The following is a 27,175-nucleotide window of genomic DNA, read 5'->3' on the forward strand; positions in this document are numbered from 1 at the left end:
TTTTACTAAGCAGTTTTTAAATTACCTGTAGGATGACTTAAAAAAAATCTATAGAGACAAGTAGAATTAGGGTTCCTGGTGGTTATGATGGGGGAGGTGGACTAAGGGGAAGCCGCTATCAAGGAAGAGGGAAATGTTTCAAAACCTGGTTTGGGTAGCAATTGCACAACACTGATGATTGAACCATGGATGGTATGATGTCTGGATTAGCTCCTAACAAGATGGTTTTGGGGGAAAAGTGGTTAACTGGCAGTGTTAGTGACACTTTTTATTCCTTGATAACTTTCTTCTTCAGACCAAATAGCATAATTTAAAAAGTCAAATCAAAAAAGAATCCTTTTCCCGTCTTTAAAACAGAAGTGATTAAATGCAATGAGGAAAAGCATACATTGAGCATTGAGTTATAAACCCCAGAACATGTTTGAATAGCCATTGGAAGCAATGCAAACATAAAACCACTTGTGCCCTGATTTATCGAAATATTAACAGTATTTATGAAATAATTGACATTATCAAGATTCAGTGCTTGGCATCCACTCATGTTAATCTTACATAGAACAGTTGTACAGTAGTCCTAGATCATGAAGTGTTTGTCACATGGTAGTTTTGTTAGGACTGAAGAATTGATTCCTTTGACTCACTAGCAGCAGCATAGCTGAGGACAGACCATTTCTGTTCTCTGTCCCTCATTCAGTAGGTTTTTCAAAAGTCCAAATTTCTCATTGTCTAGCTTTTAGCTGTTTTTTTTGGTGACATTAATATCTTAATATTTTGTTACATATTTCATTTACCTGCATTTTTTCCCTTCACCTCACAGACCCTCTGTTGAAAGTAAAACAAATACAATCTTAATTTTCCAGAGTTATCAGGGTTTCATTCATGAGAATTCTAGTTTATCTCAGTACAGCATTATATATACTAGTACTTATTTTTCAGATCACTTGATGGGATCTGATGTTAAATGTAGCATTTCTAGTTTGTGTCAGGAAGGTTTGAAAGTGACTTCTGACTTGAAACTGGAAAAGTCACTTGGTTTTCCTTCCAGGTAGAGTTGTATGTTTGAATACTTAGATCTTACTATGGCTGAGTCATAAGAGCAAATGGTACATCTGCTAGTACGTTATTTGGAGATCTTGGGAAAATTAAGCATTTGTGGAGTGCCATGAACTGTTCAGGAGGGTGGGTTTGGAGTGGAAGAACTTGATTGAAAACAAGTTGGAACTTGTACGCTTCAAAGATGAGTGCAGCTAGAGTCAGGACAGTACACTATTCGGCATACAGACCAAGAACTTGCCCAAGATACACATATAACTAGCTAAGGTACTTTGTAGGAAAGTGATAGGTATTATGTACTAGCTTAATATTCTTAATCTCATTTACTGAAGTAACTTGCTTAAAATGCAATGTTAATAAAAAATGGACTTTTGTTAGGGCTTGGCTAATATTTGTACCTGAGATAAAAATTCTTGATAACTTGTTATACACAGGTGGTATCTTCAGGTGACTAACTTGAAGTTTTAGGATACACATAAGTGGAAGCCTTTCCATACAGGTCTACTAATACAGGTAGACATTTTTATGCTATTTCACCCAATGTCCATCTGATATCAGCTAAATATACCTAGTTTCACAGCCTCTTCTGAATCCAGCGTGAATTTCTGGCAGTTCCAGTTTGATGCAATGCAACTTTAATCCTCTTCAGTAAAATGTCACGTGTGTGATACTGATAATTTCTGCATTTTGCTGGGTTACCTTTGGAGTGGGCACAAATAAGCATCTCATTCAGTGGATCTGCCAGGTAACTATCTTTCACATTTTTTGGCATAGGTGAGTGAGTACTTCAAGTGTTGGTATCCGTGTCCATTGGTATTCCGTCAATTCCGAGAGTCATGTTTTCCACCAGTGCCTTCGGGTTGAGTTTGAACTTCAGTACCGTATGCTTAGCCAGTTCTTACTGTACTGTGACTATTGCTTTCATCATGTAATGCTTCAGTATTTTGCCCGTAGATTATGTAATTTGAGCCTTGACTTTTTTCATCAGCTCTTTGTGCTTGAGAAATGCGGAGTGGTTCTTCCTGTTTGGTTTTCTTCTAACTCCAGGTCTTTGCATGTTTCATTATAACTACTTGGTCTTGTCAAGCAGCCCTTTAACAGCTTTTACTTTATCATTTCTTCCACATTCAAGATCAAGTTTGAATGTCTTCTGACACCCATTTGGTCTTTCCTGTCTTTTTAGTAACATTTCTGCTTCCATGCTTGATACTATTGAAGTCAGCCCACAATTCCTTGTGTTAAAATATAATTTTTAGATAGTATTTATATTCATGTGACATATACTTAAGGTTGTTCTCTGGTCTCATGGACTTAAAATTTTTTCAGTTTCAAATTGAACTTAAAATGGTCTGTTCCTCAGGCAGCCCCTGGACTGATATTGATATGAATCAACTGATGTTGATTCATGTTTAATGCATCTAGTGAGGTCCATGTGTGTAGTTACTGACTTGATAGTACCTAACAACCACCACTATCCTCAGCAGCTTTTGTGTTATAACCATGTGTAATTATCAGTGCATCTTGTTTGGATGTTTAATCAAGTTCAAGCTGCCAGAGTGTTCCATGGAGGTAAGGATGGATCAAGCACAGAAGCAATTGTGAGGATGGCATTTAACAGGGTTTAGAAACAGGCTAAAAAAATAACCTTCAATCTCTCCACCATTGGCATTGGTATATAAATTTGAATTATATTGGCTGGTCTTAAAAACCAAACTCTCTGCCATTCAGTCAATTCATAGTGACCCTGTAAGGGATTTCTGACTCAATCTTCAGGGGAATAGCTGGTAGGCTTGAAATGTTGTTTTTGTTGGCATATGAGTATTATCCTGTCATCGAGCACTGTACTTCAGGATATGTCTTGAAATGTTCTTGACATTGAATACAATACCATGCCTCCTGAATTTGTCATTCCTGGCATATTAGATCACTGGGTAATCTTAATTCAGTGGTCAAGACTGGTCTATTTCTGCTCACTAATACCTAGGATGATTTTTCTGTGTTCCACTTCATCTTTGATTTGTATTTTTCCTAGATTCATACTTAATACATTCCAAGTACCAATTATTGGATGTTTTCAGCTGTTCTCATTTTGAGTGGTGCCGAAAGCACCCAGGTCATTCAGGTGAATCTACTTTTGAGTTGGAAGGTCTTAATGCAAAGGCATTTAACTCCATGATTTCACAAAAAAATTAACATGGCAAACAATGGGGATTCCAGAATGCTTTAATTGTACTCATGCAGAACCTGCACATAGTCCAAGAGGCAGTCTACACAGAACAAGGAACAGTATGGTTTAAAAGCAGGAAAGGTGTGCATCAAGGTTATACCCTTTCACCGTACTATTCAGTCTATGCTGAGCAAGTGATTCAAGAAGCTGAACTGTATAATGGCATGCAGGATGACACGCCCTTGCTTGCTGAAAGCCAAGAAAACATGAAGCAAAGACTATAGCCTTCGGTATGCATTACACCTTAACAAGAAAAAGCCTCACAACTGGACCAATAAGCAATACCATGATAAATGGAAAAAGGTGGAAGTTGTGAAGGATTTCATTTTACTTCAATGCATAATAAATGTCCATGGACACAGCAGTCAAAAAACCCACATGATGTGGATTATAGATTTACTGCAAAAGACACCTTTAAAATGTTAAAAAGCAAAATAAGACGTCACCTTGAAGACTAAGGTGCCTGACTCAAGCTGTGTTATTTCCAATCAATGTATGTGAAAGCTGGACAATGAGGAGAGGACAGACGAACTGATTTGAATCGGTGACGAATATGAAGTGTACCAAGGACTTGAACCAGTTGTTCCTGGAGGAAGTACAGCCAGAATGTCCCTTAGAAGTGAGGAAATGTTATCAGGAGGGACTAGGTTCTGGAGACTGGCATCACACTTGGCAGAGTAGCAGAGAAGCAAACGAGCATGACTTCGGGATGGACAGACTGACTACAATGGGCTCAAGCCCAGCAACGAATGAGAATGCCACAGAACTAGGCAGTGTCATTCTGTGGCCAATTTGGTCACTGTGAGTCACAATCTAACGGCACAAAGCAGCAATGTGAAGTTATCATTACTCACAGGTTACATTGCTACTTTTATTACGCTTAAACACATTTGTTGGTCTTACACTGATTTTCACAAACCATATACGAGGAACAAAGATTTTCCCAAGTCAATGGCAAAAGCAGTATTCACTACTATGAAACCGGTCTGGACTCCATGAAGAGCTCAGGCAGCGGTGCGAGGTCATCTGTGGTAAACAAGGGCAGAGGGGCCAGTGATTTCTGTGCTGTTCTCATGCTGTACCCTCAGACCAGTGCTGGTAGTATGGGGCTTGGCCCTGCCACCCGCAGGCAGGGAGCCAGGGCTACGGGCTGGTCAGTACTGGTGGTACTGTTTCTTTTTAGGCTGGATTAAGCGCTACTCAAATGAATAGGGAAGTAGTAAGGAGAAACTGAGCAAGGTTTTGCTTACTTGGTGTCCCTGAAGAGGTGAAGGATGATTTTAAACAGGATAAGAAATCGGCAATAAAAAGTAAAATTTTTAAAATAGGCCAATGAGCCGAGAAAATGACCAAGAAGCAAGTTCAACCTCATCAGCTTTCAGAAATGGTAATCAAAACCATATGAGACGCCACTTCACATTCACTAGGATGGATTAATAAAACTGTTGGGGAGGATGGTAGTGAAAATGCAGAATGATGCAACCATTTTGGATAACAGGGTAGCTGTTCCTCAAAAGTTTGAGATACCATAATACCCAACAATTCCACTCCTAGGCATAAGGCCAAGAAGATGAAAGCATATGCCGTACTCTCAAACTCAAACATCTAGTATTCAGTGTAGCCCCAAAGTGGAAATAATCCAATGTTTACCAGTTGAGAAATGCGTAATTAAGTGATGGATACAACATAAGAGAATCTTGAAAATATGCTAAGTGGTCAGTTACCAAAAAATACCCCTACAATGTTGTAAAAACCCATACCCAATCCAACTAAGTTAATTCCAACTCATAGAGATCCTATGGATAGAGTATGGTTTCGAAAGCAGTAATGACCACTTCTGAAACTGCAAATCTAGACTCAATCAAAGAATAATTAAGGTAGCTGTGCTGGTGGGTGCCTGCTAGGGCAGAGTGTGGTTTCAAATAATAAATTTTTACAGGAACAGACAACCACATCTTTTCCCCAAGTACTAGTTGGAGTTTGAACTGCTGACATTTTGGTTACCAGCCCAATCTTAATCCACTATGTCATCAGGGCTCCTTACAATCTTGTATAGTTTCATTGATGTGAAATCTCCAGAACTGGCAAATTCATAGATAACAGGTTGTAGATGAGTGGTCCCCAGGGGGAGCTGTTAATGGGTATAGAGGCTTCTATTGGAGACCAGTTCTTGTTAACTGATCTGACATGGAGTGATGAGAAGCCCTTATATAGAAAAAGAACTGAGAAAAGCCAAAGCATCAATTATTTAGGATGAAGAACACACACTAGGATAAGAGGCCAGATATCTCTAGGTATGTAATAAAAATAGGAAGGTGAGATAATTCCTTTATTTACAATAATTTTTTAAAAAACCAGCTAAAGCTGACATATCTTTATTTCAAGAGCTCTAGAACACTACATAATCAGGGTTTTCTGAAGAAGGCCAGCTTTACTTTTAAATAATCTTATTCCTGAATCTACTATTTCTCCAAATTATTTTGTGGGGAAGATAGAGATGGTAAACTGTCTTAAAAATGTAACTTATCCCTCATATGAGAAAGCAAACTAAATAAAGCCTATCTAGTTCTCTAAGGAGCTATCTTCAAGGAAAGAAAACAAATGGAACCAGATAAAATACGGCCAAGAGTATTTCAATGCCCAGGCTAACATCATTGTCACCACCTTAAAACTCTTACATGTATCAAAATGGACACAAGATGGAGATGCTTGGTTTATCCTTAGTGAGGTTTTTTAACAGAAACTTAATACTCTGAATAAAAATCAAACCCTGACTATATTAACATGGATTTTGACAACCTAGATTGCTATCCTAGAATGAATCCAGGTGGTAGTCATTTGTTACACTGAGGCTTCAAATTACTTTAAAGGGCTACAATTTGGAGATTTTATCATTTAGATATAAATAGAAATTGTAGCAGCTGGCTTCACATGATTCAATATGCAAGAAGGCCAGCTTGCAAAATTCTTTGAAGTTTTTATATTGCTTCATGTTGTATGAACTCAATGTATTTTTGAGCTAAATGTTTTAACCATAATTTATTCTCAAAGATTATCTTGGAATTTATAGTTTTCAAGGGCTAAGCTTTTTCTCTGTTTCTTAGGAACCAGTCTCTAATCATTTTTGCTATTTGTATTATGTGCCTGAATTAGGAATTAAAAAATGGTTAATAGGGGAACAAAACCAACATAAACAATTTCATGCTCTGAAATCACTGTAAATAGATTGACACATTTAAAATGGTCATTTATTTTTTTGTTGTTAACTTAGGCTACTTTCAAATTTGCTTTGTAACCTTTTATTTCCCAAATCTCTTCAAAAGAAGCAACGAGGCTCACTTTTCCAACTTGATACAACCTGTGAACCAATAAAAATTGCTAAAAACTGGCTCTCTGGGAAGAAAACAAAGATTAGGTTGATTAATCCATAGTGAATACTCATTCTGGGTCACAGCAACTCAGACCACACAAATGGACAACAGGCCAGTGGATATCATCTCACACAATAGGGATGAACAATAACTTAAAAATAAAAGGCAAGTAAGTGTGGTGAGGATGTGGAGAAACTGGAACCCCTATCCATCAATAATATTCTGCCATGGGGCAGATCTGACGCATTGACCCTGTCAATCTTTACAGGAACAGATGGCCTCATCTTTCTCCCTAGGAGCAGCTGGTGGGTTTGAACCCCGGACCTAGAGGTTAAATCAAGCCATCAAATCTACATCTACTCCTCGTTACCCTACAGGACAGGGTGGAACCCTGTGGGTCTGCCCTGACCGTAACTCAACTACTAGAAGGCCCCATCTTTCTCTCGAGGACTTAGAGGTTGGCAGGTGACTATTAAGCATTGCTAGTAGGTATGCAAAATTGTGCAGCTGCTGCAGAAAACAGCTATACCTCAAAAAGTACTTTGGACGTATTGTCAGAAGAGAAAGGCATCAGTCTTGGTAAGTAGAGGGGCAGTGAAAAAGAGGTAGACCTTCAACTAGATGGACAAAACTATGGGCTCCAACAACTGTGACGATGGTGCAGGATCAAGCGTGTTTTGTTCTGCTGTCCACGGAGGGGGTCGCTGAGTTGAAATCAACCAAACAAGTTAAATTGTGGTATAACCCAGCAATGCCACTCTTAAGAGATTCGAGAACAGGGACTCAAACATTGACACACGAATGGTTCAGCAGCACTTCTCACAGGAACAACACAAATGTCCACTTGGAGAAATAAACATGTGGTAGATATCCGTACAATGGATTATTATTCAATTACGTGAACGAACAATGTACTATTACAGTCTACAGAGTGAACTTCAAAAGCATGTATGCTAAAAGAAGCTAGACAAAATGGTCAAATACTGTAGGATTCCATTTATCCAAAACATCCAGAATAAGTAAATTCATGGAGGAAAAACAAGTGTTTGTCACAGGTTGGGGAAAGGAGGGTACTGGAATAACCGCTTCTGGAGTAAGGGGTTCCTTTTAGGGAGATGACAAGGTTCTGAACCTAGATAAACTCACTGCCATGAGTCAATGCGGACTCATCGCGACCCTATAGCACAGGGTAGAACTGTCCTTATGAGTTTCAGAGACTAACTGTTCATAGGAGTAAGAAAGCTCTCTTCCTTGGAGTGGCTCGTGGTTTTGAACTGCTGACCTTGTGGATTGCAACCAAACACATAAACACTATGTCAACAAAGCTCCTTTGGACCTCGATACCCACATAAAATGGTTATGTGAATTTTACCTCAACTTAAGAGAATGTCTTGGTAGTCTCATGTCAAATGTCGATTCTGGAATTAGTGCTAAATAATCACCCCAAGTTAATATAGCTTTAATAACTTCAGTATTAAAGGGTGTACTGTCTCATAATGCATGTCCACAAAACTTGAATAATACCCAAATCAGGAAAACTGCTTAGAAAAATCTTCTCCCTCAAAATGAAATCTAGTGCTTCTTTTTGGTTTTCTCTTGAGCTAAATATTTAAAATTTCAAAATCTTTAAGGATTGCTGAGCTATGTTTAGAAAACATTTTTAGTGGCCATAACTTTTCAGAGAATTTTCTCTACTGAGTTTTCATGTGTGTCTTGTAATAAGCTAATAGTGCATAGTGTTACTTTTCATTACACAGGTCAGAGTATCTGATTTGTGGGCAACTCCTACTTGTCCCTTAATGATATATAAATTTGTCCTGTCTTTGAAGTGTTGGAACCAAGCCTTACTCTCAACAAATTCATCTCAATCACTTTCAGTTGCAGCACACACAACTTTTAAATGCACGGAGGTAAGCCAAGGCAAAGTAATTGGATACATCTATACTTGATCTTACCTGTAACCCAGGGCCTAGTGCATATGGCTTTTTAATTTAATTAGTCCCAAACTCGTTTCTAGGGAACCTCTGCCTGCACTTCATTGCTAGAGAACACACAACCTGTTTTCCACGAGGGAAATCTCCCAGTCCGCTCTCTGTATCATGCTCCCTCAGAGCGCTAGCTCTAGACTGAAACTAGCACGTACCGATGAGGCCATACCTCAGTCTCTCAAAACAGTCACCACCCAGTGAAGTTTCTGGAAATTCGAAACTGATTTTAGTATTTAATTTTTCAAAATATAACAACATAGCCAGAAATGAGCTGTTAATGGATTATGAACTATCGGTGTACAAGTTTGCTCTAATGACAACTGCACAAAGTTCACTTTGACAGAATGTCTTCTATAATATTCTTAGCAATTTACAATCTATCACACATTTTTGGAATGTTTCCTTGAGCAAGAATGTATGACATCATAAAATGCGGTTCACCATGGAGAACATTGCTAGACTTCCCACGTTTTATTAAATCTCAAGGTACTAAAAATCCAAATGTAATAGAAAAATCCAAGCACAAAGATGGCTTTAAACACTTGAAACATTTCTGAATAACACTCTATTCTAAATCATGAGCACAAGGAAATTTTGGTATACTATTTGTATCATTTTATTGGTCTTCCTTTTCTTAGGCTCCAATCATTCAACTGGAGAGGTAACCAGAGTACCTGACACACTTCACAACAGCATTCTATTTATCTGAGTAGTCTGCAATGGCTGTATACAATCTGATCATCTTGTTCAGTCAGCAAGTATCACCATTCAGGACATGGGATGTCTGGTAAGTGCTTGACCAGAGTTCACTCTAGCTGCATAAGGTGACCAGATTTTAACATTGGTAAAGTGGGACACCATTGATAAAACTCATATCCTGGCGAAACAGCGACATGGCAGCTGAAAACCGTATATCCTAGCTTGTCGTGCATTCTTTCCAAAAATCGGGACATTTTTAAAATGCCGCGGGATGCGGGGCAAATTGTTAAAAATCAGGACTGTCCCACCAAAAGCGGGACGTCTGGTCACCTTACGTCTAGCAGAGCCATGGTGTCAATTCAGTACTCCTATGCTTTTCTCATGGGTATGAGCGAGTCTGCCAAGGTTTAATTTTTCCCAGTGACTCAATTTTTTGCCGGTTTTCTCTAAAGTTGCTGGAGGGTCCTATGAACCAGTTTGAAATCAGACCAAAAATAAAGAGAAAAAAAGAAGAAAAATTGCCAAAAAAAAGGGTCAAGATTCTGGCTTTAATATCTCATTTTTTTGTATTTGTCACCTAATGTGTAAATGTTCCTAAAAATCATTTTAAGGAAGGCACAATTCGGTAGCATTAATTTTCCATTTACAGCTTTTTCTAAACGAGATCCCAAGAAACTGCCACCTCAATTCTCCCTCCCCTATACGTCCTTTTTAGGGCTTCAACGTTCAATCTGCAGTGCAGGAGAAATCCTCTGTCTGGAGTACTGAAGAATTAACAATACAATGACCAGTGTGAATGTGAAAGCTACTTTGGTCAAAAGAGGAACCTTGGGGAAAAGAGGAGCTGATCCCAAGGGCTCAAGTAGAAAGAAAATGTTTTGGAAATGATGATGGCAACAAATTTACAAATGTGCTTGATACAAATGGATGTATAGATTGTTCTAAGAGCTGTAAGAACCCCCATAAAATGATTTATTAAAATTTTTTTTAAAAAAGAAGAAACTTCTTATGGTACTGGGTTCATAGATGGAAGAATTTGGAACAAGGGCTTTAATGACTGGGGGGAAAAATCAAGAGCTTTTCTTGATGTGGGGGATTTTTACTACCCATGCTAGAAATTAAATGGGGGTATGAGCTGAGATTAAGGTTATCCTTAACAGCAAACAGACAACAGCTAAAGCCTTACAAATAAAGTAGAGCAAAAACTGAATAAAGCTTAGTTACCATTTTAGGCCAGACACCAATCAGTACAACTATTTGTAATTTTTCATTGTAAAAAGCACTTGGCTGATTTAAAATCCTTTTACAATATAAATTATATATATAATGTTTTTCTGTAACTCAAACTACAATGTGTTAGTCTATAAAAACAATAGTTTTTTTCTTTTTCCAGAGCTGCCCCAAAGTTCCCCTACTCCCATTTCTAATTTATAAAACTTGACAATTTGGAAAACATTTCTAGCATAATAGTTCAGTGGTTCATCCCAAAATTCAAGTCCTGTTGGTAGACAGCGTTTCATATTGTATTGTGCTGTGATCACTAACTTCATGTGGCCAAATGAAGTGTGAACACTTTTGATGGGCAGGAACAATTAATGACAGTGGGATCAAGTTGAATATGTTGCTGCTCACTTTCAACACTAAATTGTGCTCCCATCCTAAAACTGAAAATGAGCCACAGTAAAAATGATCTGCACCACCCTGAAAACTGAAATCTAGGATAAAGAACAAACCCCAACTCATTGCCCCTGAGTCCATTCTGACTCACAGCAACCCTGCAGAACAGGGCAAAACAGCCTATGGTTTCAGAGACTGTAACTCTTGATAGGAGTAGAAAGTCTAGTCTTTCTCCCAGGAGAAATCTAGAACAAGAGATTGAAAATATTTGTTGATTGATATGGAAGGATGAGAAGCAATGACAATAGGTTATGGTGTATTTTAATCTTTTGTTAAAACTTAAAACTGCAATTATTCTAACTTAACCAAATTGAGGTAGAGGTAGACCCTAATGTTATTCCTTCCCTATGTCAGAACTTAGGCCTCTCTCCTTACCTTGCAAATTTTTTCTCCCTAATTCTATAAACATGATCCATTTGAATATGTTCTGATAGAAAATCATAGGAACATCGATATGGTACACTAAAAAACTGTAATTACTAAAAAACCCACCTACTTATAAAAAAACTTATGCAATAATTCAATTACCTTCCTACCTGTCATAAATAGATACATGTTTTCCCTTCAAGTATAGAGAAGAAAAAAAAAGGGCAGAGAAACTATATTATGCAAACAGTATGAAGTCACTGAATGAAGACATGTTAGAACTTAACTAATAGGGTATGCACATTTTACCTTAGTGTCTAGTTTCCCTCTTTGAAGGTTACATATAAGCTTTGATTCATATTAAGGTCTCCCACTAACACCCTTTCCATACTTACAAAACAAGTTCCAATAAAGAAAAATCTATTTCCACTTTAAATCACACACAAGAGCTATGTGATCAGAGGGATGCGAAACACTAGGTAAGGCCTGGTGGGTGGTAACTTCTTCATGACTGGGCAATGGGATCACCTGTTCAACCTCTAAAGCATTGAAGTCAATGAAAATATAATCCAGACATCCGTGAAAGCCGCCAACATAATTTGTGTAAGCAGGTTCACCACAAGCACTTTTCAGTTTGAAGAGATGGGTAAGAGCCATGTTGCATCTCTCCTCTTCCCCATTGGAAGCCCAGTCTTCATGTTCCTCTGGAATGCTGCCACTGATGACAAAATGATACATTCCTGTGGATGGCGTACTGTTAAAGTCGCCACAGAATGTAACTGGTATGCCAGGATACAGGTCACATGAGACATGTCTAATGTGAGTCAGGGCTACTGCCATTTGAATGAGACGAATGTACCCACCTGTGAACATATAAAAAAATAACATAAGTACTTAAAAAAAATGAAAAAACTGTAAAATTGATTGTGGTGATGACTGCACAACTCTTTAATATACTTAAACCGTTGAATTGTATGGTATATGAATTATGTCAATAGAACTTAAAAAACAAAACTTACAAACTACAGTATCTAGGTGACACTGAAGAGGCATATTTGTGTAAAACAGCTTTACCAACCTTAAGTCACCATATGTAAGTCATCTGTGAAAGCAAATAAAACCTACCTTTTGGATGCCAGTAGAGATGGGTGTTAGCAACACAAATCTTTTTAGAAGAGTCCTTTGTCGACTGGAGAACTGAAACCTAAAGCAAACAGAAAGTGCCAGGAGTTCATTTGGAGTCTGCCAAAGCTCCTGAATGCTTTTTATTCAAGACTATCTGATGAACTCACATTTTATTCTGTAGCTGCCCCTTACTGATGAACCAAGAGAGTAATTATCAAATCTGATTTCTGTTACAGGAGCTTGTGCACACATGAATAGCACTCAGCATATGTTTTAGTAACAGTCCATAATATAAAGATAATCTGAAAAGAATACATTTTAAACAAAACTAAATTTGGATGGCAGTTCACTGAGTTAAGAGGAGCCTTTGGAAAAAAAAAAAAAAGAGCAGCCTTTGGAATCAGGTAGGTTTAAATACCCAGTCTACCATTTACAGCAGTGTGATCTGGGAGAGACATTTTATCACTCACCATCTCATGGGCATGTAGATTCAATTAAAGGCACTAATTGGAGGAACAGGAAGTACAACGGGCACTCGAAAAATGTTAAGTGCTTTACTAAATCAATCACTTAAAAATACTGGGCAAATACACCAATGAATGTTTTAAAAACTAAGACAGCCTTAAGCGAGTAGCAGTTAGCACCTCTGTCCAGTGATGGCATCTGTAACTGACAGGGTGAGCATCCTGGCTCCACACTTGTGCGAACTTGGATAAGTAAACTCGACCACTGAATCGACTACAAATCGGAAAGACCAGCAGGATCACTGGGAAGATATATTAATGAGCCACTGACAAAGAATAGTTACTGTTTATGAAGCACTTCATAAAACCAAGGCACTTACATTTTAAGCAGTTGAGAACGGTGCTGGCCAAACAGAATGGAAATATTAGCTATTACTGTCACGCTAGTTCAGTGGTTCTCAACCTGTAGGTCGCGACCCCTTTGGGGGTCGAACGACCCTTTCACAGGGCTCGCCATATCCCTGATGGACTTGGAACAGAGACACTGCTCTATCCGTCTCCAGACGGTCCGCCCACATGCAGATACGCCCACATGCGGGGTCACCACAACTTGAGGAACTGTACTAAAGGGCCTCGGCATCAGGAAGGTTGAGAACCACTGCTCTAGTAATTGGTGTCTGCCTCGCCCACTAGGTTGTGACATTGAGTCTCTCCTGTTCAGGGCAACCTGCAGCAGACCTGGCCCGCTGGAGGTGCTCAGGAAATATCTCCTGAGTGAAAGAACGAACTCCAAGTCTTCCTTTGATCGAATCGGGTTTGTAAACATCCCCTCTCCCCCTCCCCACACACACACCGTACCGGTGTATGAAGAAACGGGTGGGAGCCACTTTACCTGAAGGACAGAAGATCTCTGGAACACCCTTTCCTGCGCGAGTGGGTATGAAGCTAGTTTCTCGAGCAGTTCTTTGTGAAGAGGGTCGGATTCCAAGGCTTCCTGGAAAGAAATGTCATGTTGGCTAAGAAGGTTGAACTTGGACTTGCGGTAGAAGGTGGCCAGGCCTTCGTGCTGCTTGATTCGAAACACACCCTCCAGCCCGAAAGCCTCGAGGGCCGGCACCAAGCTGTCTGAAAACACTGCTCGGTCGACCTCCTGCAAGCAGATGAGGTCGGCGTTGTAACCCGTGAGCTCTTTTTGGATAAGGTTCTGGCGGTAGTCGAGCTCCAGGGCGTAGGGAGCACAGTAGGGGTACAAGACAGTCCGGGAGAATTCCGTCTGGGCATACGTGTCGGCCAGGATGTTGTAGGAGACCGTACGGATGAGAGAGTCGTCTGTCACCTTCTTGGTGTAAAGATGCCGGTGGTCAAAGGTGCAGGTGCCAGGCCCAGCCTCCACGGGGCACACACTTTCCAACTCCCGGCTGGGCCCGAAGCGCTGCCCGTTGCCTGGGGTGCAGTGAAGCTTGAGCCGTAGCCCGATGTCAGCATTGGTCGGGGCGTAGACGCGCTCGTTCACACCCGTCTCGGTCCAACTAGGCGAGGGAGAGGCGGGAGGCAACGACGAGGTGCCCTCGCCCTCGGGATCGGATGCTCTAGGTTTGGCTTCCCTGTACCAGCGGAAGAGTGAGCCGGCGGGGTCCCCAAATTCGAGGCTGAGCTTGGGGCACACCGGAAAGCCAGCCATAATGTAGCGTGGCAATTGCAACTCGGTGAAGGCGGGTGGGTTGCGCTCCACTTTGTACTTGACGTCGCCGATCTGTAGGACGGCGCCGTCCTGCCAGGCATCCACGTTGAGCACGTCCTCAGCCACCGCCTCCTCCCGGTAGTACAGCTTCACCACGGGTTCGCAAGAAGTGCCCGGCTCGAGGCCGGGCCCTGCACCAGCCGCGCCGCTGCTCGCGTTCGGCCGGTTCTTCCTGCTCTTCTTGGCGGCGACGGCCTTAGCATGGCCCTTGAGAGCGTTCGTGGCGATCCGGCTAAGGGCCCGACCCAGTGGCTCGCTCTGATCACGCTGCATATTCTTGTGGCTGCCGTCGGCCAGCGGGAAAGACAAACTCAGCTTGGGCTCCGAGGGCACGCAGCGCACTACCGCGCGCTCCATGGTTCCAGCCGCCGTCTCGGTCACCGGCTCCGCCCGCCCGCGCCGCTCGGCCACCGTCCGGACCCCACGAAGCGCGGCGCGGACGCTGGGGAGTCTCCACATGAACCTGGTGGCCCAGAGGCTGGCGAGACCGACGGCTAAACGTGCTCTAGCGTCAAGTGGAGAGAGGCGCCGCAGTCGCCGGCGCCGGGACCCATTCAGTTCCTGCGACTTACGGCCGGCAAAGAAAGAGTGCGACACGCTTCCGCAGCACACTTTCGCCAGGGCCGCTCACCCGTTACTTTTATTCGTAATCTCACCTATTTGACTTTTCTCTCGGGGTAATTTCTCATTATCAATGGTAGTTAGAGTGGGAAGAATAGCTAGAGAATATGGTGGTTTCAGAGGAAAATATCAGCGCCCACATTTTTGTCGAAAGTGTAGTTCAGAGGTAGGAGTTGAAGGTACGTCAAGCCGGAAGCGGCTGGGGGGTGTCGCGAAACCTCCGGCGCTGGAGGAGGCGGAGCCTCGCTTAAACGGGAGGCGTCCCGCGGTCTTCTCGCGTGACTGCGGGCTCGAGAGGCGGAAGGTTCCGGCCTCTCAGCGGGAATTGCCAGCCTGTCCCCGGACTTGAGGAAGCGTCACTCACTCCATTCTTCTCCATCGCGTGGCAGTCCCAGCCCGCCTTCCTCCGAGGTGTGGTGGGCTCGCCGTAGGTAGGCTGTAGCTTCCTCACGCCAAGCTGAGCCTCTAGTAGTCCATGACTGACAATACATAGTAACTTCCAACTCAGCACTGACTACTTCAAGATCTACCCGCATTACGTCATAGTTAAGCCTTTTTTCGGAAGTTGCTCCCCTCAGCCATCTCTTAAAGATGTGAAGTCCAGAGACATGGTCTGCTCAAGGGCACTCAGCTAGTAAATTGGCAGAAACAATGAACGACAAACTGGGGGGAGGTGGGGGGAGAAAAAGCAGTGGCTTTTTCATTGGCAAAGAGATAGGAACCCAAAGCCAAAGCTATTGTGGAGTGACTTCTGTTATAAGATTACAACTGAGCTTCACAGGATTTTCTTAGCTGTAGAGGAAGACCCTCCAGGAGATGGATTGATACAATGGTTGCAAACAATGGGCTCAAACATACCAGTTGTATGGATGGTGGCAGGACCGGTCGGTGTTGTACACAGGGTTGTCCCTAACAACACTGGACTGTACAGCCCCTAACAACAACAACATACAGACTACCTAATGCCAGAACATTTTCATCACTCCAAAACAAACCCCATGCCAGCTAGCAGTCACTCGTTTCCCATCTCCCTCACCCCCTCACAATTGCTAGCCTACTTTCTGCCTCTATGAGTTGCCTATTCTGCATATTTCACATGAATGGGATAGTATATTATTGAGTAGTCTTAAGTTGTGAGGCATAGCTTACCTCAGGAGGAAAACTAGTCTCTGGCACTTGACCAGACCCTTATTTTCCCACCCTGGTTTTTTGTTTTTGTTTTTTAAGTACCTTGAGAGCCCTCTAGAGATTTGTGATAACTAACTTGCCTGTCTAAGCTTCACCCTGCAGCCTAGAGAGGGGCACATGGGTTGTGTAAGCACAGCCCCTTGGCCTCATGGTTAATTTACCGTGTTGAGGAAAGTCAGCCAGAGGAGGTACAGAGTAGGACTTCTTGGGTAGGGGCCCTGTCATATAGATTTGATGAGATATCCTAGGAAGCGATGGAAGTAGAAAAAGGAGGCCACCAAGAAGTGAACCTTGGCCTTCCAATATGTAGAAGTCAGGAAGAAGTGCAGGAAACAAAGATGTTCAATCTCCATGTTGGAAGAGACTTAATTGTTTTCTTCAAAGCTGAATCTCCATTCTCTAGAAAAGTCCTGGTAAGAATACAGATGTGTTGGATGACAGACCACTGCAAAGTAATCAGTGAGTGAGAGGAAGATGAAAAGATATTTCTAAAATAAAGAATAGCCAAATATTCTAAAGCACAGCCAAAACTTTATAAAAGAAGAACAAAGTTGGATGGTTTTCAAAGCTACAGCTTCTCTTACTAAAGCTATAATCATCAATAATGTGGTGTTAGTGTAAAGATAGAGATCAATGGAACAGAAGTGAGAGCCCAGAAATAAACCATAACAGTTATGGTCAATTGTTTTTTAAAAAAAGATGCCAAGGCAATTCCATAGGAAAAGGGTAACCTTCCCCGCCAATGTTGCTGGGATAATTTTGTATGCATTTGCAAAAAATGATAATATCTTGGATCTATACTTTATGCCATATACAAAATGAACTCTAAATGCATCATAGATCTAAGTGTAAAACCTAAACTATAAAAATTTTAGAAGAGAAACTCACCATGCCCTTATTTTTAATAAAGAACAAGCCCTGAAGCATGTTCCATAAAGGAAACACCATTAAGAAAATGAGCAGTGAGCTACTTTGGGGACCACATAATCATATTTGCACATCATCAGTCTGGTAAAGAATTTGTACCCAGAATATATTAAGAACTAAATTCAATGAAATAATGGGTTAAATAATAATTCAGTTTAAAATACTTGCCTAGTCATCATAAAAGGATAAATGATTGACTAATAAGCTCATGAAAAGATGTTCAACATCTTCATTCTTAAGGGAAATGCAAATGAAAACTCCAGTGAGATACCACTATATACCAACGAGGTTATCAGAGAGGTAAGCCAAACGAAAGACTATATAACGTATTATTCCATTTGTCTGAAGTCTACAGAGGCATGGATTGATTACACATGGGACCAAAAGAACCTCTTATGGGGATGGAAATGTTTAAGTACTGGACCACAGTAATGGTTGCATAATGGTATGAGTTGGTTAAAAATCACTGAATTTTATATGTACAAATGCTGAATTTTATGGTATATAAGTTATACCTCAATAAAGCATTTTTTTAAAAAAGATACAGTGCATTGGTCAGGGTTCAACCAGAGTAGAAGAAGATAGATAAATATGAACTTATCACAAAGAGTTGGTTTATACACTGGGGTCTGGTTAAGCAAGCCTGAGGTCTGTAGGGCAGTTTGTCCAGAAGGGAAGACTCGAAGGTAGGGGAGCAATTGTAGACTCCAGTCAGCCTTTTGGAGCCTGACTCAAGGAAGGCACAAGCTGTCTTTTCCCAATCTCTTGGGATAATCTCCCTAGACTAAAGCTGGCTTTCCCAGGACTTGAATCCCATCTGCAAAATCTTTCACAGCCATACGTAGGCTGGTACTAGGGGCTCAAGTACAAGAAAATGTTTTGGAAATAATGATGGCAACATATGTACAAGTGTGCTTGATACAATTGATGTATGGATTATTATAAGAGCTGTAAGAGCCCCGCCAATAATTTATTAAAATTAAAAAAACTCACACTTCAATATTTAATTCTCGACCAAAAGATCATTTGTTTTTTCAAACTATCAGCAAGTTCTATTCACTTAGTCCCACAAATGCCATTTTTATAGCACCCACTATGTGTACAAATCTATTTGTACTCATAGCAACCCTATAAGACAGAGTAGACCTGCCCCACAGGGTTTTTAAGGCTGTGGATCTTTCCAGAAGCAGACTGCCACATCTCCCGCAGAGCAGCGTTTGAATTGCTATCGCTGCACCACCAGAGCTGCTGACAGGCACGTGAGAACGCACAAATAGTTGTTGAATGAATATGCTGTCAATACCTAGCAGGCTTTATTCATCCCTCAGTTTTCTCTGGGCACGCAGTATTTGTGGAGATTGGCATATGCATCCTGCAGCCTCAGCGCATTTCTCTCCCTAAATATACTCAACTGACTCTATTTACACCAAATATTTCCCAAAGGGAAAGTACTGTATAGACAAATGGCAACTATAGAAGAAAGATACATTGTCTTGCTATTAGCTGCAGTATTTACAAGAAATCACAACGGGACGCCGGAAGCTCTTTCTCTGAGAAGGGAGTCCATCTTCTAACTTCCCAACGAACCCAAATGTCCCGTCTTGGAGTTTTCCAGATTTAGAAATGATTCCAGGATCATAATTCCCTGGACCCGGCAAAGGAAGGTTGTTAGGGAAAAATTACCCTAAACTTTAGCAGGAATGATTGTTGTGACAGCCCTGTAGGAGCTCAGCAACCGCCTCTCCTGGCAACCTTCTCCCAATCGCTTGTCTCGAGGGCCGGACAGTTTCCATGGCGACAACTTTGTTTCTACCGGGCGTAGGTGACCGCTCTTGGCTAGCCTTTCCCTGAGCGCTGGTGGGGCTCGGAAGGGTTCGCTCTTCCTTAGTTCCCTTCGGCCCACCAGAGAAGAAACGAGTTAAATGTTTCTCTCTCCTCAGCGCAGCCAAGAAGTGAAAAACACTAAGACAGGTACTGTCTTATCCTCCGCGTTTCTCCAAGCTTGTCACCTGGGGGAGGCAATTGCGGTTTGGGCGTCTCTTTAGAGGCAGTGATCAAGGAATCTGTGGGCACCCAGAGGACATGTCGTTAGTATCACTGTTACTCGCTCAGCATGTGCATAGCATTTTATATTTGATTGGCAACGCGGTCAGCATGCCTACCGTTGTTTACTGACACCATCACTCTTTCTAGGCTTCATGGTTTTGAGCGTGTGTGTGTGTGTTTTAAAAGATAAATAATTTCAAATATCAGCTTTCTTGGAGGTACTCATCTGAATTTTTAATTTCTAAAAATTGTGGTTTGCATCTTAGGGAAACATTTTCACCCAGATTTTTACCTCCCCCCCCACCCCACCCCCTCTGGTGGCTATTCAGAGAGCATTTTCTTTCATTGAATCCTTGAGGAAGCTTGACTCCAGCAGGAGGTGATTTCATGTCTCCATAGCAAGTGGGTGGCAGAGCTCTGTAAGAGTGGGTGAGGGTGGCAGCTGACCGGCCGCCTTTGACTTCGAAGGAGGCAAGGACACTCAAAGGCAACATCAGCTCCAGGCTGATTCCCATGAAGCCAGACCGCCATTCCTGTACCCTTGCTAATACCAGTATTCCCCCCACAGCTGCAGACCTCTCTCGTGGCTTAGAGAATTCCTCCAGGGACCACACAGACAATACTCAAGATTATCAGGGAAGCTGATAAGTTAAAATTCAGCATCAGACACGCATAGCCTCGATTGCCTGCCAGCATGCCTCTCTCTACTCTTTGACCTTGTCAGACATGTGGTCCTTTCCCTTTGCTTCTGCCCTTCTCAGACACTGTTACAAAACTCTTTCAGTGCTCCCTCTAAGTGCCCCAGGGTACTCCATGCTGCCCTGGCCTCATCTGGAAGGTGCTCAGCTCCAGCTCCCTGCTTGAGTTAGGAGACCCAGCTCCCTTTAACAAGTGCCCTGCAAGCAAGTCTGCAGGCGCCCTGCTTTTTCCCTCTGTAGCCTGGGAAGCTGCCACTCTGTCTTGAGCTCTTGGTGCAGCTGCTGCTGCTCCTCTGGTTTCACAATTCTTTGCCTCCTGGATCATGGTTAGTGTGTAGGGATTTTAGGCTCCAAAGGATGCACTCTGCTCCCAACTTTTCTTTTTTGATGGGAGCGAGATCCCACCCCACCATTTCAGCGTCTGAGATGGCTTCTTTGCCAGTGAGTTGGCAAACTGACCAATCTCCAGGTTCCTTACAACCCTGTTTATGTGGCCCACCTAGTCATTTGGTGGAAGTCACAAAGATTATGGCTAGAAGTGCCATATCGAGTAATTCACTGCACCAACCAGCTCTAACAAGAGTCTCTCCTCATTTTTCCCAGTTGCCATTCTTATCACCACACTTGAGAAGAAGAACTACAAAGGCTTATAATTTTATTTTGAGTGATAAGCATGTAAGATAATGTGGATATACAGAGGCTTGTTCTAAAATAATGACTTTATGCACCACATTTTCTCCTCAGAATATAGAGTATTTTAATCTTCAGGGGACCAAGATGTCAGATGAAAACAAAGCTGCCATTGCAGCAGAAAAGGAGATTCTGAACTTGAAGTTACCCCCCATTGTCCGTCCCCCAGAGGGCTTAGGTGTGGATACACCATCCCAGAGTAAGCTGCTTCACTACCGAAGATCTAAAGAGCAGCAGAAGATGATGAATCAGTTAGTGTAAGTAGCATATTAGTAAATATTTCTTACTTGGGATTCAAATGAAATGTTTGCTATTGATATTCTTTTTTTTTTTAATTAAAAGATCATTTTCATGGGGGCTCTTACAGCTCTTATAACAATCCATACATCAATTGTATCAAGCACATTTGTATATAGGTTGCCATTATTATTTTCTAAACATTTACTTTCTATTGAGCCCTTGGTATTACCTCCTCTTTTTCCCCCCTCCCTCCACCCTTCACCCTTGTGACTCCTCAATAAATTATAAATTATAATTATTTTCATATCTGACACTGACCGCTGTCTCCCTTCCTCCATGGTTTCTGTTGTTCGTTCCCCTGGAGGGGCGGTGTGTGTGTGGTTATGTGTCAATCATTGCAATCGGTTCCCTCTTCCTCCCCACCTCTCCCCACCTTACCTCTACCCTCCTGGTATAGCTACTCCCATTCCTGTTCCTGGATTCCATAGCTCATGAGCTCTTTTCTCTTATCTGTACCTGTGGACATGCTCCGGGTTAGCCCGCAGTGAAAGGCAGGACTGAGGTCATGATAGTGGGGGGTGAGGAAGCCTCAAGGAACCAGAGAAACATTGTGTGTTTTATCAGTGCTATACTGAACCCTGGTTGACTCATTCTTTCCTTGTGACCCTTCTGTGAGGACATGTCCCATTGTCTACAGATGGGTTTTGGGTCTCTACTTCTACCAGCTTGATAGAACAAAGTGTTCTTGCATTGAGGGAGGGCATGAGCAGACACGCAAAGTTCATCCACTACCTCAGTATATTGCCATATAAATTTATGTACATAGGCCAATACCTCTATCTTTATGAATTAATGTATTTACATATATACATACCTTCTTATACTTACATATATACATACCTTGCTTGTTCTTCTATCTATAGCTTTTCTTCCTAGATCTTTCCTCCATTTCCTTTTACCATCCTCCTGCCCCACCATCACATTCACACTTCTGCCTCTTAGTAATTCCTCTCAGCTAGATTGCTGTTGCTCCAACACTCCAGGATCTCTACATCCTGCTCAGTGTTGATTTAATTCCATGGTTGTTCCCCTACTAATGGCTTTGTTTGCTCACTGCTCCCTTCCCTCACCTCCTTCTCCCCCCAAGTCCCTCTGGAATCATGTTTTCTCCTCGAGCTTGCTGACCATGCCTATCTTACATAAGAAGGCAAACCAACAATAACAGAGACAAAACAAAAGATTGAATACAAAGAAAAAAGGGGAAAAAAGGATAATAATAACAACTAGCAAAAAATCAACCAAAATGAAAAAAAAAATGCTGTCGATATTCTTATGAAAATATTTAACTATGAAAGTTGATTCATGGGCCAAACACCATTATCAAGTTCAACTAGGGAAATCATTGAAAAACAGTCAAAGTAGCAAAAAACAAAAATGATAGTGTTTACTCTAGTCAGACATTGTTTTCATCACGTTACCTATCCCATTCATTTACGTCTCACAACAATTTTACAAGATAGTTACTATTGTTATCTGTGGGCTAGAGGTTCAAACCCATCAGTCCCTCTGGGGAAGAAAGACAAGACTGTCTGTTCTTGTAAAGAGTTACAGCCTCAGAAACCTCAGATAGGGTCACTGTGAGTCAGAATCGACCCCATGACCGTGGATTTGCTTTGGGTTTATTGTTCTCTATGCTACGGAGGAAGAAACTGAGGTGCATAGAAGTTAGGTAAGTTGCCCAAGATCACACAGCTGGGAAATGATAGAGCTGGGGTTGGGATTTGGACTAAGAAAGTTTAGTTCTGGAGCTCACTTGCTTTTAGTACCACGCTTCATCCTTTCAATACATAATAACCAGACTAATCTTTGAAGCCAAATCCTTGAGTTTCTACAGATGGCATTTCATTTGAAAAAAAAGAATCTTCAAATGACTTATGAAAGATTGTAGTAGATTTAGAGAGTAACATATTATTATTACCTAGGTGCCACTGTTAGTTTTGACTCCACAATTATCCCATATTACTGCATTCAACTACTTGTAGTTCCATGGATGTACTATATTTTCTATAGCTTAGAAATGCTTCCTGGCATTTTCTAGATTGCTTTATCTGCCTGAGGACTTACATCCGGTCTTAAAGGCTTAGCTTATGCCTCACCTTTTCTGGGAAGCCTTTTTCTTATAGTCTCTGTATAGCTTCAACCCTTTCTACGTATTTTTCTTTTATCATTTAGTCAATAACATTAAGTACTTATTGATACCAAACTGTTTTTAGGGAGACCATAGAGAACCTGACAGAAAAGATCCTGTTTGTAAGACACGTACGTTCTAGTGGGAGGAGAAAGACAATCAACATGTTTGAAAAAGAATATGTTAACATACTTTCAGATTGTGAGAGGTGCTTTGCAGAACTAAGAGAGGGTAATAGAGGTTGAGCCATCAGCAAGAGATGGCAGAGAATATTATGACACACTGTATTGTCACTTACATTTCTAGTTGTGTTTCTCTTCCACTTAACTTTGATGTGCTTAAGGACAGCATCCCAGCACAAAGCACAGTATCTGTCATATTATTGTTGGTGAATGAATGGGTGAATTTTATTAGGGAGAAACCTTACTTCTTATTGTGCTTTACACAGATCTGAAAGTTATACCACTTTCATTTGCATGCTTAATTAAAATGACTGCCCTGAAGGCTCATGAAGCATGTTATTAAGGTTGTTAGATGCCATCAAGTTGACTGCAACTCATAGTGACCCTGTAAACAACAGGATGAAATCCCATCTGTATCATTGGTGTGTTTCAGCTCATTGTCGCAACCACTCTGGTTGAGGGTCTCCCTCTGTTTTGCTAACCCTCTAGGAAGCACGATGCCCTTTTCTAGGTGTAGTGGTTATGCATTTGTTTGCTAAATGAAAGGTCAGCAGGTGAGGTTGCTGTGGGTGGCCTTGGGTAGAATTGCTCATGTTAGGACCAGTTCCTGGGAATACTTGGCTGAACCAACCATTTTCCCTCTTTTCATGTGCTTAGGAATGAACCTTCATTCTTCCATGGCTGCCAACTCCTTGATTCAGATCAGGGTTTCTCTCTGTCACTGAATTTCTCACATAATTTAAAAAATTATTCAGTGTTGTTGATTCCTTTTTTTTTTTCATTGTTAATTAAACAAAAAACCAAGCTCACTGCCATTGAGTTAATTTTGACTCACAGCAACCGTATAGGACTGTATACAAAATAAAAACAGAATGAAAGACTTGTATTCTTCCTATCCCTTATTAATTTATAGCCAGTTGCAAAAATATTCTTCAGAAATTGTTGCTAACTAAAAGGTGGCATTTATGTAAGAAGTGTGGAATAGGTCAATGTATTTTTTGTGTTAGGATAATTATAATGCAATCCAGCCTGTGATGAATTCTAACTAATTACCGCAGTATTAGGCAAATTACTTGAAAGAAGCACTCAGGGAGCTGAACTGCCAGGGAGGCATGATGACTAAGGGAAAATATGGCCTGGGCACTAAAGATTAACAAAAGGGCAGGAGGGCATTCCAGGGATATTTCTTGGTACTCTCTATATGAAAAGCTCAGTAAAAGCCACTAGAGAAGTGTAGCTCCTCAGCAAAGCTAATTCAGTCTTCTCCTGTATTAGTGAATGTGCAATAGCTAGAATATAGATTTCCCTCTGCACTGGTCACATAAAATCTGGAATTCTGGGATAATACTTTAAGGGGTATTTCTGCGCCCTTGTATACTAAAGGTGAGAAACAAAATAACCAGCGTGGTATGTCAGATGGTAGTAAGTGCAATGAAGCAAGAGAAGAGGAGACAAGAAAAGGATGTGAAGTGTGCACTATTATATAAGGGTGAAGGAAGACTTCACTAATTAGATGGTTTCTGAGCTGAGATAACACACTTAAGGCCCTACTGTGCATGTGGATTAATTAAAAAATTATCCAGGTTATGCCCTGTGGGGCTTAATCAAGGGCAATGTAGCAGGGAGGAATTACTAAACCCGCATGAAGGCTGAACATGATGGTGGAACAAGAGAAAGTAAAAGGAAATGGAGGAAAGAACCAGGAGGCAAAGGACATTTATAGAGGCCTAAATACAGGCATGTACATATGTAAGTATATATATAATGATAGGGGAATAGAACTATATACTCATATCTATATGTTAAGAATTAAGGTTGCAGGTGGACATTGGGCCTTGACTCAATTACTCCCTCAACACAAGAACACTTTGTTCTAATAATCCGGCATTCTGTAATACTCACCTTCCCGACATGATCGCTGAAGACAAAATGGGTGCATAAGCAAATGTGATGAAGAAAGCTGATGGTGCCAGCTATCAAAAGATATAGCATCTAGGGTCTAAAGACTTGAAGATAAACAAGCAGCCATCTAACTCAGAAGCAACAAAGCCCACATGGAAGAAGCACACTAGTGTGATCATGAGGTGTCGATGGGCTCAGGTATCAGGCATCTAAGACCCAGAACAAAGTCATACCCAGTGTTAATGGGATGGGGGGCATGGACTACAGACCCAATGCCCATCTGTAGACAATTGGACATCCCCTCACAGAGGGGTCACAGGGAAGAGATGAGCCAGTCAGGGTGCAGCATAGCACCAATGAAAAACACAACTTTCCTCTAGTTCTTTGGTGCTTCCTTCACCCCACTATCATGACCTCAATTCTACCTTACAAATCAGATTAGACCAGAGCATGCACACTGCTACAGATAAGAGCCCACAACACAGGCAATCCAGGATAGATAAACCCCTCAGGACCAACAATGAGAGTAGGAGGTTAAGGGAGAATGAGGGGAGAAAGGAGGAATTGATCACAGGGATCAATCTAGAACTCCCTCCCAGGGGATGAATAATGGAAAAGTGGGTGAGGAGTGATGGAGGATAATGTAAGATATGAAAATAATAATCTATAACTTATTAAGGATTCGTGAGGGAGGGCGGGCGGGGGAACAAAGGGGAAGAAATGGGTAGCTGATATCAGGGGCTCAAGTGGGAAGCCAATGCGTTGAAAATGATGATGGCGGTAAGCACAAAAGGACAAGTACAACATGAGTCCACTGAGGTAAGCTTTAAAAAAATGCAAAAGGGGCATAGGGAAAATGTTTGTACTAATACAAACATTCCTGGGGTGAGGTCCAGGTAGTTTGGCAAGGCCCAGACCAAATCCAGGGATACATAAGGTAGCCAACAAAAAAGGAGGGGAGAAAAAGAAAAAAAAAACAAAGAAAAAAGGGTAGCAGGGGAACAGGTCACTAACCCATCCAAGGGGAGGGTATTGTTTACATCTCCACAGGGAAAGAGGGACCAGACTTCAACCCAGTGCTCCAAAATGTGAATGCAATATACTGGCGTGAAGCAGGGAGCCAGTAGAGAGCTCTCAGGGGCCAGCTCCAATGCCAACTGTCAGGGGCCAGCTCCAATGCCAACAGCTGTCCGTCCCACCAGAAAAATTCACTTCAGAGGACAGCACTGAAGGCACAGCTCAGGAAGAGAAACATGTCTGATCAGAGACATGGAAGCAAATGAAGAGGGAGGAGGAGAGAATGGAGCACATCCTGGCCCACCAAGCCTTGAGGACGATATCCCTGCTCAGAGCAGCCAGTGCACAGAGAGGACCATATGGCTGGCCCCATTACAAGACATGACATCCCTCACTGACCCTTAACCCTACAGGGAACAACACTGGAGACAATGTGGGAATTGCGTCTGATCTGAACCCCTCACCACAGTGAGGCAAAACACTAAGGGCATGCAACAGAACGGTAAGGGGAGCAGAGCAAATAAGTCCCGAGGGAATACCAAAAATAGACTTGGGGACCAGGGCGTAGCACCCCATCAGACTCAACTGGAAAACACTCCTAAAGGTCAAGAAACAGACCTTGAACTATTTACAGGCTTCTCTTTTTTTTTGGTCATTGGTTTTGTTGTTGTTGTTTTGTTTGCTTTTGTTGCTTTGTTTTACTCTGTTTTGTTTTTGTGCATAATATTATCTCTGCAGGTCTATTAGATAAGATAGGCGGGATAA

At 41.7% G+C, this 27,175-nt stretch overlaps 2 protein-coding genes across 2 annotated transcripts in view; one reads left to right on the forward strand and one right to left on the reverse strand.

Moving 5' to 3' along the window:
- Positions 1 to 10,269: 10,269 nt before the first annotated feature.
- Positions 10,270 to 15,240, reverse strand: PDE12 (phosphodiesterase 12). The gene is made up of 3 exons (XM_004702398.3): positions 13,863 to 15,240; positions 12,507 to 12,585; positions 10,270 to 12,244 (listed from the first exon to the last, which is right to left on the reverse strand). The coding sequence occupies exons 1-3, from the start codon at positions 15,168 to 15,170 to the stop codon at positions 11,802 to 11,804; spliced, it is 1,830 nt and encodes a 609-aa protein (XP_004702455.1). The 5' UTR covers positions 15,171 to 15,240; the 3' UTR covers positions 10,270 to 11,801.
- A 445-nt stretch (positions 15,241 to 15,685) lies between these two features.
- The window catches only part of DNAH12 (dynein axonemal heavy chain 12), a 197,129-nt gene continuing 185,639 nt past the window's right edge, over positions 15,686 to 27,175 (forward strand). Inside the window, exons 1-2 of the mRNA XM_045290129.1 lie at positions 15,686 to 15,763; positions 20,936 to 21,138. Of these exons, the coding sequence (XP_045146064.1) occupies positions 20,969 to 21,138 (170 nt within the window). The 5' untranslated portion in view covers positions 15,686 to 15,763; positions 20,936 to 20,968. The remainder of the gene's footprint in view (positions 15,764 to 20,935; positions 21,139 to 27,175) is intronic.

This window comes from Echinops telfairi, unplaced genomic scaffold (genome assembly GCF_000313985.2).
Source record: "Echinops telfairi isolate 266 unplaced genomic scaffold, ASM31398v2 ScPeMD7_31;HRSCAF=116, whole genome shotgun sequence".
NCBI classification, from domain to species: domain Eukaryota; kingdom Metazoa; phylum Chordata; class Mammalia; order Afrosoricida; family Tenrecidae; genus Echinops; species Echinops telfairi.